The sequence below is a fragment of the Ailuropoda melanoleuca genome, chromosome 14 (assembly GCF_002007445.2).
Source record: "Ailuropoda melanoleuca isolate Jingjing chromosome 14, ASM200744v2, whole genome shotgun sequence".
Lineage (NCBI taxonomy): Eukaryota > Metazoa > Chordata > Mammalia > Carnivora > Ursidae > Ailuropoda > Ailuropoda melanoleuca.
In genome coordinates, this window is record NC_048231.1 from 103,750,569 (window position 1) to 103,768,700 (window position 18,132).

At 49.0% G+C, this 18,132-nt stretch overlaps 1 protein-coding gene across 1 annotated transcript in view; it reads right to left on the reverse strand.

Moving 5' to 3' along the window:
• Positions 1-18,132, reverse strand: part of ZNF516 (zinc finger protein 516) — an 85,926-nt gene that overhangs the window by 63,856 nt on the left and 3,938 nt on the right. The window contains exon 2 of the mRNA XM_034643202.1: positions 1,226-2,945. Coding sequence (XP_034499093.1) covers positions 1,226-2,768 — 1,543 coding nt within the window. The 5' untranslated portion in view covers positions 2,769-2,945. The remainder of the gene's footprint in view (positions 1-1,225; positions 2,946-18,132) is intronic.

The window sequence follows — 18,132 nt, forward strand, 5'->3', positions numbered from 1 at the left end:
CCCTGCTAAAGCTCTTGGGTTTCTACACCCCTGGCCTTTCAGGTAAAAGAAACATCCACGAACCGGTTTCCAGGGAGAAGAGAAAAATAGTCCCAGTGACGCAGGAAAAGTTATAAGCTCTGTCCCTGGAACATCATCTTCTACTAAAAAAAATTACCCAAAACAAAAAATAGTGAATAAAGTATCAGAATGCTTAAGACTTATAGAAAGTAGGAAAATGATGAAAACAAAGTCGGCCGAGCATCTTTAAATATTTACATAGCTGCTATTTGGAAAGTCATCTGTTCCAATGAGCCGTCTCTAAACCCACAGGGTTTCTTGAATCCGAGGAGATTAATTATAACTGCACACCGATTTGAAGTTACTCTTTTACTCGGCTGTCTGGTGCAAAGGAGAAGAGCAGAAGCGAGTGTCAGTGTGCATGCGTGCACACACCGCCTGGTGAGGGAACAGGCTCTAGGCCTGCAGAGAAAGAGGGCACGCCTTGGACGTGTCCCATCACCTGTTCTTTGCTCAGAAATGACCGATGCCCCAGAGAAACCATTAATTCAACAGGCCAAAGGTGTTAATTAATGCAAACATATCCAGGCAAATCAGCAAGAAGGGTGCCTTAAGTGGAGCTGACAGGCACCTGTCTGCACCCACCAGCCTGAGCTCTAAGTGTATACTGGCTACCTAATACCAGGGTGTGGGCCCATGTGGGTGCAAGGCTACCTGGACCAGGGATACCTGGGCAAGGGCTACCGAGGCACAGGGTTACCCGGGTGCAGGGCCTACCTGGGTCTGGGGCTGCTGGGTCTGGGAAACCAGGCCTCCAGGGTGCAGGGCTGAGACAGGACTACCTGGGCCTGGTTATGCAGGGCTACCTGGGCCCGGGGCCACCTCCCTGCCAGTCTACTGGGCCTGGACCTCCTGGGCTGAGGGCTATGGGGTCAGAGGGTCACCTGAGCCTGGACTATCTAGGCACGTGTAACCTGGGCACTGGACGTCCCTGGGTTCAGGGATACGTTGGGAAGGGCTACCCCGGCAGCACAGAGCTACCTGCTACTGTGTTACCTGGATGTGGGGCTACACAGCCTGGGATACATGGGCTCTGGGATACCCGGACATGGGACCGCTTGGTTGCAGGGCTACTGAGCCAGGACTACCTGGGCACGGGTCCCCCAGGTACAGAGCTCCTGGGTCCTCACTCTCTGAACCAAGCTGCGCAGGCGCACACACTCACCTGGTGCAGGGTCGGCCGCACCGTCCTCTCCGCTCTCGTCGGCAGCCTCGTCGGCTAGGCCCGAGCCCGGGGAGTCGGCAGCAGTACCGCAGGCTGAGCCCGGGCTGCTGGGCTGGGAGGCCGAGTCGCCTTCGCTGAGTGAGCCGCAGCGTGCACGAGGCGCGCGGTCTCCGGGGCCATGGCGGTCTCGGCGCGCGCGGCGGTGCACCCGGGAGTGCAGCACCATCTGGTGGTAGGTGCGGAAGATCTTGCCGCACTCGAAGCACTCGGGNTCCCACGCCCCGTACTTGAGGTACTCGGCCGGCTCGGCCACCTTGCCCCGCGTGGCCAGCTGCCAGGCCTGGTAGCTGTTGACCGGGTCTAGCTCGGCCACGCGCCGCCCCGCCTGCCCGTGGGCGGGCGCGCTGGCCACCGCAGGCCGCAGGTTGAGGCACTGAAGGAAGAGCTGCTGGGAGTCCGGGGGGCCACCCTGCACCGCGCCCTCCCCGGCCGGGGCCCGCGTCCGGCCGGCCTCCACCCTGCGGTGGATGGCGTTGTGCGCGTTCAAGCTGTCCAGGTTTGTAAACAGGTTCCCGCACTTGGTGCAGACTTCATAGAGGGACAGGCCAGCCACGATCATCTCCTCCTGCACCACGTTGTTGATGGTGGCGATGGGGTCCAGCTCGCTCTTGGGCTTGTTCTTGCTCCCAGTCTTGGGGCCGTGCGCCTTCATGTGGTTTTTGAGGAACCACGGCTCTTTGAATCTTCGGCCACAGATGTGGCAGCCGTGGTCGAAGGAGCCTCTGTGCTTCTTCATGTGAGCCTTCAGGAACCAGGTCTGGCTGAAGGCCTGGCCGCACACCTCGCAGGGGAACTCCCCAGGGGTCAGCTCGGGCTTGCCGTTCTCCACGTAGGGCTCGGCCCCGCTGGGCACCTGCGCGGTGATGTGGTCCTTCTCGATGTGGCTCAGCAGGGACTCCTCCCTCAGCGTCATGTAGCTGCACAGCCGGCAGCGGAACGGCTTGTGGGCCTGGTGCACGTGCAGCTCCAGCTCCTTCTTACGCTCGAACCGGCACTTGCAAAAGGAGCACTGGGCTGTGGCCTTGCCGTCCCCTGGGGCACAGGCAGCCCCCGCGGCCTCCTTCTTGCTGCTCCTCAGCAGGATCTTGCTGTTGTCCACCTGGGCGGCGCCGTTGAGGATCTTGTTGCAGGCGGACGTGCTCTTGGTGGGGCTGGTGCAGCCGTCCAGGCCCTCGGACACGCGCGTCTCACCGGCCTCCGGCTCGTGGCCCTGGATCAGAGTGCCCGTGCGGTGGCTACGAATGTGGATCTTCAGGTTGCCCTTCTGGGAAGCCCTGTGGTCACAGTAGGGACACTTGTACGGCTTCTCCCCCGTGTGCTTGCGCATGTGCTGGGACAGGGAGCTCTGGAAGGGGAAGCTCTTGCCACAGATGCAGCAGCTATGGCTCATGGCCTTGTCTCCGTCCACCTCGGGGCTCCTGCTGGCCCTGGTGGGGCTCGGGCCCCTTCTCAGCTCCACCTCGGCCTCTCGGTTGCGATCCATCTCCAGGACCAGGGCTCCCAGGCCGGGGCGGCCACGGCTTTCTGTCGCACAGGCCTGCCAGACAACGTCTTATCTCTCCATCTTCAGACGAGGCTTCTTCTTCCCAGCGGCAGAGACGCACCTGCCAGGACAGCCCGCATCTCCTACCTGGAAAGCATGGCAGACGGCAGGGAGCACCTGCAACAGAAAAGACACAGAGATCTTAGGAACGAGGTTTCCCACATCAACAGGGACCCAGTAACCCCCACGGGGAGTGACGGGCACACTCCTGAAAATCAGCAAGCCACCAAATCAAAGGGGACACCAACACAAATCCAGATAGACGCACAAGCAGCTGCTTTCTTCTAAAAGACCAATAAGGAAACAGTTATTGATAACTGTGCGCTGACTCATTAAAATAAGTAAACTGTACATGATTGTATGCTAGAACAATTTTTCTCAAAAAGATACCAAATCTTTAAGGAGAGACGGAGGTGAGTGAAGCTGTGGGAGTGTGAGAAACACAGGCCGCAGACCACGGAGAGCACGTGGGGATGATGAACAAGGAGAAAGGAGCAGGGACACGGTGGCAAGGGACACAGCGGCACAGCTCGTGCCCAGGACAAGTGAGCCGCGAAGGCAGCCGACCAGCGTACTGCTGTGTTCAGATGTTAGGGAAACAAGTCTTCAGCGATGAGCACAGGTGGTTTACCCGGAGCTCGAGCAAGGTCTATGCCTGGAACCGGCTGCTCGGGACCCGACGGCCAGCACGGCAGCCCCAAATGACACCAGCGCTAGGTGCATAGGGCCATGGAACCACTGCCTCTTAGAAAAGCCCCAACTCTTTGGCCCCTTCCCATTCCCATCCCATCCTTTTTCTCCTGCACACCACCTCACCCCAACCCCCAAAGGGCACCCTAGGCTCTGGCTGTAAGGCTAAGTCCCAGTCCCAGTGCAGAATATGCTCTGGACCCCAGGCGCTTTGCAGTCACCCCCCACCCTTCTCCACAGGTCACATTCCCACGGTACCTTCCCAGAGAAGCTGGGTATGCCTCTCCCTGGTGACAGCAGGTGTCACAGTGCGCGTCACTGTCCATGCTCACACCCAACCCACCTTCCAGAGAATGAGGGGAGGCCCTGTCGGAGCCACTCCTCCAGGTGTCTGGCTGTTTCCAGCACCCTGTGCACAGGCAAAGACAAAGCAGACAAGGGAGGTGCCCAGCGCCATGCCTGGCACACAGCGGGCAACCACCCACGCGTCAGGAAAGGCAACCGGAACGCCTATAAGCCGCCAAATGGGCCCAAGACGATACACACCAAAAAGCAATTATCTGCAGTAAAAACAGAATTTCCATCTGACTTGTGATAAGTAGAATAAACAAAACAGTGAACCAAGTAGAAAGGATGGGAGAGAGATAGAGCACCTTTCAGAACAGTATTCTGATGGGTCAGAAATGGAGGCAGGGTGGCATCACAGCTCCCCTGGGACATGGGCTGTTTATCCCCCTTACCTCTAAGCAGAAGTAATTAAGACAGGATTCTGAGGGTCTCCCTATGGGGGCGAGGGGGGAGGGAGGCACCCAGATGGGCAGATTTTCTTTAAAAATAGCCATGACATATATAAAGGAAGCCATGTTTTTATAAACTCACCACCTCATACACACGAGGAACCCAGATTATAAAATCCTCAAAACATGAAGAGGCTGCAGGTTTCTGGTCTGGAACCAAGGTACTGATACACATTTTTTGCTCACAAATGAAAGGTTCTCTCCCAAAAGGCCCTGGGCAGCGACTCCTTGTCTGCTCTGGGTTGTCCAGCCCGACATGTCTTCACCAGAGCAGACACAGAAGAGGGTATTAACAATACGACAGAATGCACGGGAACCTGCCCACCAGGAAGGATTCTGAGCGTGGGCACTCCCTGTCCTTCACTTCGCGGCGGGGTGCAGAAGCCATCCGACAGACGCCCTCTGGACAGACAACACCCCTCCTGCTTTCTCCTCCCACAGGTCCTTAGAAGAAATCTTACTTAGTCGAAATCCTATTTAAAATTATGTATTCTGAAACATCTTTTGATAAAGCCCCATGCTAATGGGTTTCCTAGGCACCTAAAGAAACCAGTGCAGTCAGAGCAGCCAAGTCTGGAAAGAGGCAGGAAGCAGAACAGCACACGGGTAACCTTTACTCTCGACGCTAACAGGTGCACAGAGCTCCTCCTGCCAAGAGAGAGCCCCCAAAAATCAACGACTCCAAAACGTACATAAATAAAAACTCCCCGTAAAATTGGACAAATGAGGTTAACAAGAACACCTCCTAATGATGATTTAAGCTAATTAAAACAATCTTTCCAAGCTGTTTTGGTCTTGGCACAAGTTTGGGAAGGTTTATATGTTGTCTATTACTATGCGTTATATGGCAAATGATTTGCATGCATCCCCTTCTATCCCATGACTTATTTCATCCCCTCAAAATGTTGACTGTGAAATACTATACAAAAGTACACACACGACATACTACTCATATTTAGGCCAAGGACCTAATCTGGGTATAAAGATCTTAGAAGCTTAAAGAAACATACAGAAATAATTTCATGGAGAAAAAACACAGGAAACTGGTGGCTCTGAAGTAATTTCACAGACTCCACTGGACCTCGCAGCTGGTCGACGAAGAATATTCAGGTCAGACAGTTTTCCAATTCAAAGGGATCAGAGAGCCACAAACCAGCCACACAGACAAGGTCACGGAGGACTAGTGCTCAACCAGTTAAGGGTGTCAAGAGGCAACTCACAAATGCACCTGGAAATGAAGGTGGACTTTTCGAGTGAGAAGACTTGTTCCGATCATTACCAGTGCCTGCTCTGTGGCCGGTCTATCCCCTCTTTCTTTGCTACTGCGTGTTCAACACCCCCAAGCACCCTCAAAGTCAAATGCTTCCCAAGCTGTGGGGCAGCTCCAAGGATGTGGTGTGGCAGGTCAGGGGTCTCCACCCCAGCGCCAGCATGGAATGATGCACCACAGACCCTAGGAGCCCTGGGCCCCCACTAACCAGCCAGGTGGCTCTCAGGGACCCTCACAGTCCAGGCTCCTCTCCTCATTTCTCAGGAGCCAAGAGTCAGGGAAGCCCCTGCCGAGCCCCTCCTTAGAGCATCCCCCGATCCCTGTACCCGTCCGTACCCAGTAATCACCTGCCCGGTCCAGCCTCTCGTGTAGCACCAGACGGCGACCGGCCCTGCAGCCCACAGCCCCAGTGAGCGGCAGGGGGGAGCCGGTGTGCCTGCAGCCCTGGCCACCACAGCGGAGGCGGCCTGAAGTGGAGCAGGTGGTCCCGGGTCACCAGAGCATCAGGCAGCTAGGCTGCTGGTCCGAGGGGATGAGACTGCACTTCCCTCTCTTTCCAGGGGGGTCCTCAGTCGTCTGCACACTGAACACGGCTGCCATCTTTGCTGGCTGAGAAACCCACGTTCCTCCTCGCAGCATGGACTCATGAAGTGGCCGATCCCCCCGCACCCCTGACCCCAGGCCTGGCCTGGCCACCTTCCCTCGAGGACCCAAACACCAGAGAATACAGTTTTCTTCCTCAGGCTTCCTCAAAACCAGCTGAACAGCTTTACCCAAAGCCAACAGGGCCTGCGATTTCCAGGAGGATTCGCAAGTGAGGACGTGAACAGCGCCCCTGCCATCAGCAAAACAAGTCCTTCTTTCTCTTTTGTTTCCCACTTCTTCTCTGCCCACCCCCGTCTTTCAAAACTAAGCCCTGCTGTAAATCCCAGCGAGAGCTGCACGGGTCACAGTTTTAAAGAACTTAAAGATATTACCAAGGGGAAAATACATCAATGTAGAAATGGAAACAATGCTGTAACAGTAGTAACTGTTTAAGCCCCAAACACCATTATCTTAAGGAAATCATAACATCAACAAAACTGGCTCCACTTGAAAAAGTTCCACCAAGTGGCCCCCTTCCTGACACCCACCGTCCACTAACGAAGTTTCTTGGGAACCCTGAAAAAGCCACAGTCAGAAAGTGATGCCCAGCCACAGGCCCGCCTTCATCAGTGGCCCAATCAACACATCTTTGCGATATTCTTTTTAACTGCAGGCAAAAACTGCTATTTAAGACAGGGTCATCACTTCTTTTCCAAAAAAGCACAAGAATGCTGTCATCAGAGCTCTCAACTTACAAATGCACCACAGGCAGCCGCCCCAGTTGGGGGCTTGCGGGACGGAGCTGCCATCAGCCCTCCAGCACCACTGGCTTTGCGACAGCCTTTAAAAAACAACAGCCCACCAGCATCCCCGAGCCTGGAGGGTCTCAGACGGTTTCCCCACATTTATCTCTGTCCCCAGGGGGAAGCAGGTCACGCATGGACACCACCACGGGACAAAGCGTCAGACTGCTCTGTTCTGACCAGCTATGCTTTCGTCCTGAGCTGCCTCTGACTCTCCCAGACAGACAAGCAAATACCGCATGGGATTTGCTGTTCCACCTTTTCCTACAATAACACATGAACCTAAAGATAACTCGTGTTATAAAATGTGTGAATAAATGTTAGCTCTTCATGCAGACCGGAGGGAGTCGTGTTCCAGCAGCAGGAATACGAAGAGGGGAGGGCGTGGAAGGGACAGCAAACACACGGGTGTGCTTCAGCTGACACAGGACAGCATACCACCCCACGGACATACACGCACCACGGCCCCATCTGAACACAGTTTGCCCATAATGAGCCAGTTTTTGTCTCTGTATCACAAACTTTTTCCAAGGCTGTAATTGGGAACTTGCCAGACAAGACCATAATTTTAATTGTTTATGCATAAAAATGGCTTGCTGATTAGGGTTTTAAAAAAGATTTCCAACGGATCGCTCACTGTGTGCGTGTGTTTCTCTAGAGAGAACAGTTTGAAGTTACTCTTTAAAAATGCCTTCTATGTTTTCTGAGAAAGGTAATTTAATCATGCTTATAAAAAATTGGTAAAGGTAAAATTTTTTTTTTAAAGATTTTATTTATTTATTTGACAGAGATAGAAACAGCCAGCGAGAGAGGGAACACAAGCAGGGGGAGTGGGAGAGGAAGAAGCAGGCTCATAGCGGAGGAGCCTGATGGACTCGATCCCATAACGCCGCGATCACGCCCTGAGCTGAAGGCAGACGCTTAACCGCTGTGCCACCCAGGCGCCCCAAGGTAAAATATTTTTAAGAAAATAAAATTGTACATTCATAACATAAAAAATGCATTATAGAGAAGATAGGGAAGGGTTTAAGAGACAATATGTAAAAGCTGTGAAAATAAAATATGCAGCTAAACTTTAAAATGCAATCGTGGGAACATAGATATAAGTAAACCACTACGGTCTAAACAGACAGATGCAGGGCCGCTGCCATACCTTTCAGACTCTCTCTGCGCTTGCACGGAGCTCACTGGATTGGGATAAATGTATCCTGTGGGTAACTGTTCCAACTCATAAATCACTACTCTAAGTGGGGATCCGGGGACCGCGTCTCTGACCTCATACAAAGCAGGAAAGTCACTTCCGGAACCATGCCCTGGTGACTTGCTGAAGCAGCTCCTGCCCTCCAGTCACTCCCATAGGAGCAAGCTCTGCACACCTAACATCCAGGACAGACGGCCAGACAGCCGGACAGCCAGACAGTGGGACCACCAGACAGCTGGATAGCAGGACAGCCAGACAGCGGGACAGAGGGACAGTGGGACAGCCAGACGGGAAAGCACAGCCAAAGCATCTAGAAGAACCCACGTGCACCCCGGCATCTCTGGCAGGCAGAGCACCTCACAGTCAGCTCCACGAGTCTGACTGAACACGGGTTTCACCCCCGTTCCTGAGAGCCAACAGGGCACCAAGCCACTTACAGGAACCTAACGACTCAAAGATAAGAAACAGGCTTAGGCTCCAGAAACCCAGAAGTCAGAACGGGAAACATGTCAACACACAGAAAACAATGTGCTGGCAGCAGACCAGCAGGGCAGGTAGACATTTCCAGAAGCACAGGGAGGACATGATGACCTGCATTGACAAGGGCTGGCTCGGTGTTCCGGGGAACTTGAGGCTCCGTCGGGAATGCAGGGATGCAGCAGAACTCTCGCCCGCCGTTAGCGCGACTCCCCTGGGCAGGAACCCAGAACGAATCCCGCTGGTCTCACCCTCGGCTCTCCCCTCCTTCTCACCAACACCCAGCAACACCCCCGGCAGCCTCAATTCACTCCTGAATCCACGCACCCTTCATCCCAAGCTGAAGTGCACATTCCAGATGCAGATGTGGGCCGGCCTGAGACTTCCACCCTTTACAGCCTCCATGCCCTGAAGATGAGGCCCAAACTCCCTGGCGGGGCTTACCAGGACCCAAGCCCCCATGCTGCTGCATGCGTGTCCCCCGGGCCCCGCTATGACCATGTGCTCTGCTCCACGCCCAGGCAGACTCAGGCTCACTATTACCTCCGGGCCTCACACACGCAGTTCCCACCCCACCTGCACACATGATATCTTACCTGACCCCCGGTAGCCGTGTGACTCGGTCGGGGCCCTCCCCCAGCTCTCTGCATGGCCCTGGCCCTACCCTAGCTCACATCTGGACTGCTTCTTTACCTGGTCACTTGTGTGTTAGAGGACAAGCTTTCTCACCACTGAGTCCCCTGTGCTGGCACAGAGCCAAGCACACTTTGGGCATCACAGTGCTGTGAGAGGTGGTCTAGTCCATAAGCTTCCAGATCAGACTACCCAAGATCAAAACTCAGTTCTGCCACTCACTTGGATCAGCTGTGTGACCCATCTTAACCTCTCTGTTTCCCAGCCATTTTCATTTTTAAATGTAAATGACAGTAATGAAAACTACATTATAATAATTCTGTGAGGTTTAAATTAATGCATTCTACGTACAATGCTTAACACACAGAAAATGGTTAACATGTTACATGCTATTATTAATAACTGCTGAATAAGTAAATGAAAGGTCAGTGCAAAGATACCTACTCACTGAGACAGACAGTATTTGGTTTAATAAATTCAAAAGGACAAAATAATAGACGCTTAGGAAACTAAAGTAGAGATCACTAGTCACCCCTATGTATTCAGTGGGCTCTCACAGGTCCACCGCAAAAGGTTGTTTAATACAACCATAAAGCTTCCACCAGCTACTGCCGTCTGCAGCAGACATGCTCAGACTCATTCTAGCTCCCAAACTCTTCATAAAAACTAAACGTTAATGTAGACTAAACATTAAATACTATTTGAGAACTGCTATTTCGTTAGGTTGGTAATACAGGGGAATAGTCTTGGTTTTTGGAAATGTTGATGAAATACTTTGGAGATGGTTTACAAAAAAGAGAAAGGCAAATACATTAAAATGTTAACAACTGCAGGACCTAGATAGCAGGTGCAGGTATATTTACTTGTCTGATACCAAAACCAGACAAGGACACCACAAAAAGAAGAAAATTACAAGCCAGTATCCTTGATGATCAGAGATCCAAAAACCTTCATCAAAATATTAGCAAACTGAATTCAATAATGCATTAAAAGGTGCATACACCAAGATCAGGTGGGATTTATTCCAGGGATGCGAGGGTGGTTCACTATGCAAGAACTGGTTAGTGTGATACCCTACATTGATTAAGTGAAAGATAAAAATCACATGATCGTCTCAGTAGATGCAAAAAGAGCATTTCGCAAATTTCACCATCCATTTATAATAAAAACTCGACAAAGCAGGTATGGAAAGAACATATCTCAACATAATAAAGGCCATATATGGTAAACCCACAACCAACATCAAACTCAATGGGGAAAAGCTAAGTGCTTTTCTCCTAAGATCAGGAATGAGACAAAGATGTCCATTCTCACCACCTTTATTCAACCTAGTACTAGAAGTCCTAGCTAGAGCAATAAGGCAAGAAAAAGGAAAAGAAGTCATCCAAATCAGAAAGGAAGAAATAAAACCGTCACTATTTCCAGATGACATGATGTTATATACAAAAAACCCCAAACACTCATCAAAGAACTATTAGAATAAACAAATTCAGTAGAGTTGAAGGATACAAAATCAATATACAGAAATCTGTGGCACTCTATATATTAATAACAAACTCTCAGAAAGATAAATTAAGAAAGCAATCCCAGTGGCACCTGGGTGGCCCAGTTGGTTGCGGGGCCAACTCTTCGTTTTGGCTCAGGTCATGGTCTCATGGGTCATGAGATCAAGCCCCACATCGGGCTCCACACTCAGCAGGGAGTCCACTTAAGATCCTCTCCTCTGCCCCTCCCCCATTTGTGCATGTGCACGCATGCGCTCTAATAAATAAATCTTTTAAAAAAGAAAAAGAAAGCCATCCCATTTATAATTGCATCAAAAAGAATAAAATATCTAGGAATAAATTGAATCAAGAAGATGAAAGACCTGTACACTGAAAATTACAAATGTTTAGACACAAATAAATTAAAAGATACCCTGTGCTCATGCATTACAAGAATATTGCTAAAACATCCATATTACCCAAAGCAATCTACAGATTCAATGTAATCCCTATCAAAATTCCAATGGCATTTTTCATAGAACTAAAACAAACAACTCTAACGTCTGTATGACATCCGAAAGACCCCACACAGCCAAAGCCATCCTAAGACAGAAGAACAAAGATGGAGGCACCATGTTCCCTGATTTCAAACTATACTACAAAGCTCCAGTAAATCAAAACAGTATGCTATCGGCATAAAAACAGACACACTGGTCAACGGAACAGAACTGAGAGCCTAATAATAAACCCATGTGTAAACGGACCATTAATTTACAGCAAAGGAGCCAAGAACATACAATGGTAAAAGCAGTGTCTTCAATAAATGATGTTGGAGAAACCGGATAGCCACATGTAAGAGCATGCAACCAGCCTGCGACAGTACCATACACAAAAATTAACTCAAAATGGGTTAAAGACTTGAATGTAAGACTTGAAACCATAAAACCCCCAGAAGAACACATGGGTGGGAAGCTCTGTGACACTGGTCTTAGCAAGGTGTTTGACTCTGACTCCAAAGGCAAGGGAAACAAAAGCAAAAATAAACAAATGGGACTACATCAAACTAAGAAGCTTCTGCACAGTGAAGGAAACCAACATCAAAACAAAAAAGCAACTGACTGAGAGAAGATATTTGCAAATCCTACATCTACTAAGGGGTTAATATCCAAAATAGCTAAAGAGCTTCTACAACTCTACAATTAAAAAAACAAACAACTGGATTAAAAAATGGCAAGACGATATTTAAAAAAAAAAAATGGGAAGAGGATTTGAAGAAGCATTTTTCCAAAGACATACAGATGGTAAACAGGTATAGGAAAAGGTGCTCAACATCACTAATTATTAGGAAATTATAAATCAAAACCACAATGAGATATTACCTCACACCTGTGAGAATGGCAATTATCAAACAGACAAGAAATAACAAGTGTTGGTGGGAATGTAAAACAGTATGGAGATTCCTCGAAAAATTAAGAACAGAACCACGATATGACCCACCTATTCCACTTTCTGGGTGTTTACGTAAAGAAAACAAAAACACTAATTCAAAAAGATACCTGCACCCTCCATGTTCATGCAGCATTATTGACAGTAATCAAGACATGGAAGCAACCTCAGTGTCTCCCGAGAGATGAGTGGATAAAGAGGACGTGGTGTGTATACACATACACACGATGGAATACTACGCGGCCATCAAGAGGAATGGACTCTTGCCGTACGCGATAGCACAGATGGACCTGGAGGGCACTGGGCCAAGTGAAATAAGTCAGACAGACGAAGACGAATACAGGATGATTCCACTCATCTGTGGGATCTGGAGAAAAGAAAACAAAATGAAGACAAACTCATAGACCCAGATCAGTGGTTGCTCCAGGGAAGCGGGTAAGCGAAATGGGGGGAGGGGTGTCACTGTATACAGACAGACGGTGACTAGTCTTCTGGTAGCAATCACGGAGGAGTGTATACAGACGTCATATTATAATGTTGTACACCATATGCTTGCACAATGTTATGTACCAATCGCACCTCATAAAAAAATTAGAATGCTGGAATATTAGTCAGAAAGGAGTGAATAAAAATAAATTAATGTAAATAAAATATCTAAACATTATTTTTTAATGTTAGTTGATGAATCTAGATGGTGAGTGTATGCATGTTCATTATTCTTCCAATTTTTATGGATTTGGGGAGTTTTTCAAAAAAGAACCTTTAAAAAAAGAACTCCCACTTGCCATCCCAGTAAGGAACACAATTGAAAGAGCAGCTCTGCAGAAGCCTGNCCCCCCACCCATCCCCCTCTCCAGGCCTGGAGGAAGGTCAGAAGGCTCCAAGGAATGCAGTTTGAGAACATTATCTTTTGTTAATTGTAGTATTCAAAATTAAAAAAGAAAGAAAGAAAGAAAGAAAGAAAGAAAGAAAGAAAGAAAGAAAGAAAGAAAGAAAGATCATCCAAATAATAAACTGTTCAAATGAAAAGCAGTATTTTAAGAGACTGCTCACAGTGCTTTAGAGGCTTGCTCAGGGACACTCAGGAATCCACCCAAAGCTTGGGCACAGCCTCCCCGCAGACAGCATGGTAGCTTTGTCCAGCGATGAACCAGCCCCAGCTACTTCCTGGGGCTCATGGTGACCCGGTTCACCCTCCCCAGGCAAAAAAAAAACAGTCATGCAGTTGAGGTTTCTTTCCCACATTTTAAACAATCATTTTCTAACCAGTTAAATGTGGCACTGCCAGGGGAAAAAGGTAACATATCCTGCATTTTTAAACAGTAAGCATATCTCTGAATCTACAGGAAATCTTGCCATTTTCTGCTCTGTGAAGTAAATCAACACAAGGCAGAAGCCGGATGATTTTGTGCTGATTTCCCCAAAACTATCAAAGATAATTCTATCAACATCTTATCCTGCACAAGGAATCCAGAGGCTAATTTTTAAGTGACGTCTAATATTTTGAGTAATTTGCCTAACAAAACAACTCTGCAAGCTTCTTTAAACCCACCGAACCAGAGTGGGAGGCGGAACTGGGTCCCGTCCTAGGGGCTGCGGGAAAGCCGGACGGGCGTTTCCTGCTCTGAGTGGAGAGTTTTCACTTGAGGGAAGCAGAACCCCGAAGCTCCTCTTTTTCAAAGTACTCTCTAGCTGGGTACTTTTTCAGTTCTGGTTCATTAATTAACCATACCACGCTACCAAGAAGTAGGTTTGCACTCCTCGGCGCGCTGTGGTCCCTCCTCCTGTCTCCCCGGTCACCTTCTGGGGGAGCCTGGAGCTTCCGGGAAGGGAGGGAGGCCAGAGCAGGGGGGGGTGCCCAGCCCATGTGTGCAGCTCTGGTAACGGGAGAATTCCTGAAATCTGAAGAGCCAGTAAGGCCGGGAGGATGCCCTTACAAAGAAAACAGCTCTCTGCAGACAGAATGCTCTGGATATTTACGGGAGTATCACGGCTCCAAAAGGCAAGTCATAAAATCAAAAGAATGAACCTCCAGCCTGGCCTGGCGTGTGCTTCTGAATGCGCGTCCACGGAGCCGTGGGTGCTGCCCACCTCTACAGGGCATGCCCAGGAGCACAGGCCCCAGTGGGTGCTGGGCCGGGCTGCACAGTATACTGCCTGTCTGTTCGCCAGCAGACAATGAAATGGGCCCTACTCGTTACACTGTAGTATTATGGGCCATGAATTAAAATACATCATTAACATCCTGCACAGGCTTATCTACTGCTGAGACAAAAAGCCTATTCTTTGAACAAATGGGGAGAAATTCCATAACAACAATGAGGAGTTCCTCTCTGCACACACCAATCTGCCCCAGATTAACAATTCCAGGCTTATAGTCCGCAGCCGGGTCCGAGCTGCGCCATGAACCGATGTATTCACTGCTGGGGAGTTAAGGACAGGAGCTGACAAGGCCTTGAGGCCGCCTCGCTCAGGCCAATCAATAATCCATTATGAGCAAACTACATTTCCACTCTAATAAGAAGAAATGAATAAAAGGCCCCCAGAATCAGCGGCATTCACAAGAAGCCCCAGCCCACCTCCCCCACGAGGGGAAGGAGGACACAAACCCACTATCCCAGGGCGTAGGGAACGCACAAGTGTCCACAGGCAACGCGGGCCCTGTTTCCAAACGGCCAAGAACAATGTGCTCAGGCATTGCTGCCAAAGCGCTCATTTTAAAGGTAAGTCTCAAATACGCTTTGTTCAGAACGCAAAGTAGGAGAAAAAACCATCAAAGCAACAGTGACAAAATCCCACTTTCTCAAACAGAGGTTTCCTTTCAACTCTTCAGCACTCCCCTCCAAAAGCAAGCAAGGGCCAACATATCAATATCAGCAGTGCCCAAATGTAACTAGTGTCCCTGATAGGGTTTTACTGTGCAAACTCCACGATCTTCCGGAAGACTCCCCGGCTGCAGTCCTGGCTCCGCTCACGGCAGAAACACCGGCAGGACCGCAATGTGATTCTGCATGTAGGCTCCGGGTTATGAAGCTGTTTACCACAGTGTGTCACACACGCAAATAAATTCCTCGTCCCGGGAAAGAGATCCCATCTTCACCTCCAGAGAGAAGGTGGAAATAGAGCCGTAACAACGGTATGCCGACAGATTTCCAAAAGAAAATATGAATTAACATCAGTATCAAAACTGCCCTTATGTCCTCTGACTAAAATAGAAAGACTGTAAGACAAACCTGACCCCACAGGGGAACAAAAAAAAGCAGATAAATACACAATCTAATTATTGATTACATTCAGGAACGTCTAAGAATAGACGAGGGAGGACGTGAGAATTTTCCTTCCCCAGTCCCTACTAACAGATTCAGAAAAATCCAAAGTTGGTATGGAGACTTTCATCCAGAAACATCCATGTGAAAACAAGCAGGAGCTGGAGGTTTTAATATCAAAAGGAAAGCAGCATCCATTTACTAGATTGTTTTCCTTTGCTCTCCAAATTTATTGCATCACTCTTGCTGGCCATTTACGGTTTCCAAGGCTTATCTTACGTAAGGCTTATCTTAACATAGTGACTTTATCAATCTATTTGTCCCTAAAAAAGTGAACTTCTCTAAATTTGGAGGGAAAAAAAAAAAGAAAAAGGAAGAAGGAAAGAGGTGAAAAAAGAAAAGTTAACAGCAGCCAGAGCTGCTCTGTAATGTTCTGCAGATAAATTTCCTGCTGGGGCCCACGGTCGGCCACAAAGAGCGGGGGTCTGGAGGTCCATCCAGCACAGTTCATGATCTAGTCAACATTTCCATGAAGAGCCCATGTACCCCAAACCAGGCCACTCGGGTGACGTCTGCAGCCACAAAAAGAGAGCAAATCACTCGCTTCATTACGCGAACCACAAAAGCAATCAAGTTTTTACTCCGTTTTTCCAAGCTGCATCAAGAGGATGAGACCCTAGGTTTCGAATAATTCAGAAATACTAAAAACCTGAACAATCCCAGAGAAAACCAAGACTCAAATTTCTAGTTTTAAAACAGACATGGAAGATCAGAAGGCTTTAGATAAACTGCAGGGAAAATCCCATTTACGAGTGGCTGATAAGTTTTTACTGAGCCTAAGCTCAAAAGTGTACAAACTATCACCAATTCAGTGCCTAGTATAAATTTTTTTAAAGAAATTATCAACAGTGAAAACAAAATAATCCCGTCCAGAAACTCGCCATATTTTCTCTCCGTGTAACACTTCCTGGTCTCCTGGACGTACCTTTTTGAAATTTGTATTTGTTGATTGTAAAACATATTTTAACAGAAATTCGTTTCTACAATGAAGCTTTTACTCCAAATAAACCAAGAACAAAGGACAGTATTTGTCCCTCAACCCATTGACAGTGACCTATTTTCCAGACTTTTACTTAAAACCAACATTTTCCTCCCCGTATAAGAACACAGGCTGCCATGAATACCTATCTAACATTATCGCTTTCCTCTGTGCTTTCTGTGAATGGCCTGGAAGCCTCCACCGTCAAATAAAGAACTTGCCCAAGAATACGAAGAGAGAGAATTGTGTGCGGTAAGCCATAAAACATTCTGTTAAACATTACCTTCCGAGGTAGGACTGTTGAGCACAGAAGTCAGCCCCCAAAAATCCCCTCATTAAGAGCGCACGGGAAAAATAAACACTTCAATGATCAATTTTACCGAATTCTAAGTAACTGCATACAAAACATTTTCTGTAAAGATACCCTGAATGGAGTTTATGTTGGTAGGACAGCTGAAAGGCATATCACGCAAGAAATTATTTAAGACTTAAGACTTTGTTGGCCCTTGTACAAACACCAATCAATACTTTAAGAGGATCCAAATTAGAAAAGGACAAATCTCCCCCAAATGCTTTAGTAGCTAGAGCACAAACAGTATAACCAGTCTAAATTTTCCAGATCCATTACTGCCAATAACCACTGTAACATGACCTAGTTTATCCCTAACACACACAGCACCTTTGAGAGCAGCTGGGTATTTCAGCCTCTTAAGGAGAGTGATCTATCAGAGAATGTTTACAAAGAGCAATTCTTGACAAGAACATGATGTCACATCGCCCTAGGATTTATCCTGCATTGCTTGTCTAAAAATATATTTTCAAGCACAGTTAATGACACATCCCTGCAAGTCCTAACTTTTGAAGATAAAAGACCATCTCTACCTTTCTTGCAAGGAACAAAAAAGGACAAACACGCAAAATCCCACTTTAACTCCCCGGAAGAATGTTATTGTGTTACCGGGCTGCAGAAGTTCAGGAAACGCTGTCTATGAAGTGACGGTAAACGATCGCGCAGAAATGAGGACGGGATGCCAAAACATCTTACCCAGCAACAGCTTTTGGGAAGAGCGCACGTCGAATACAACAGGGCAGGTGTGGGGATTTCAGAGCTCACAGGCCCCACGCCACCCCCAGGCCCGGGGGAGGGGACATGTGGGACTGTGGGGGCACCTCTGCCCTCCGTGCTTTTCTTTAAGGAACACGGCGCTGTCCCGTGGCAGCGCTCAGGGACCACAGCCATCACACCAGTTGCTGCAAATGGTGTCCAAGAACCGGAAGACCCGGACGCAGATTCAGGGCCTGCATGGACTCTGGCGCGGGGTCCCACAGAGCCTCACTGCACCCAGACCCAACACGGCGGCGGGCTGAGGCACCGGGACCGTGCTAGTCCCTCAGCACCGACATCTCTCTCTCTCCAACCCCCACCCGCCGCCAGGGCACACAGTGACCAGCCACCAGCAAGCTCTCGATGCCTCCTTGCCCACTAGTGTAAGGCCCGCGAGCAGACTTGCCCGCACTTCTGGGGACAGACCAAGGTTCCAAAGGGCCGCATGGGCCCAGGCAGGGGGCGCAGCGCAGGGCTCAGTGCAGGCCTGGCACGGGGCGGGGGGGGG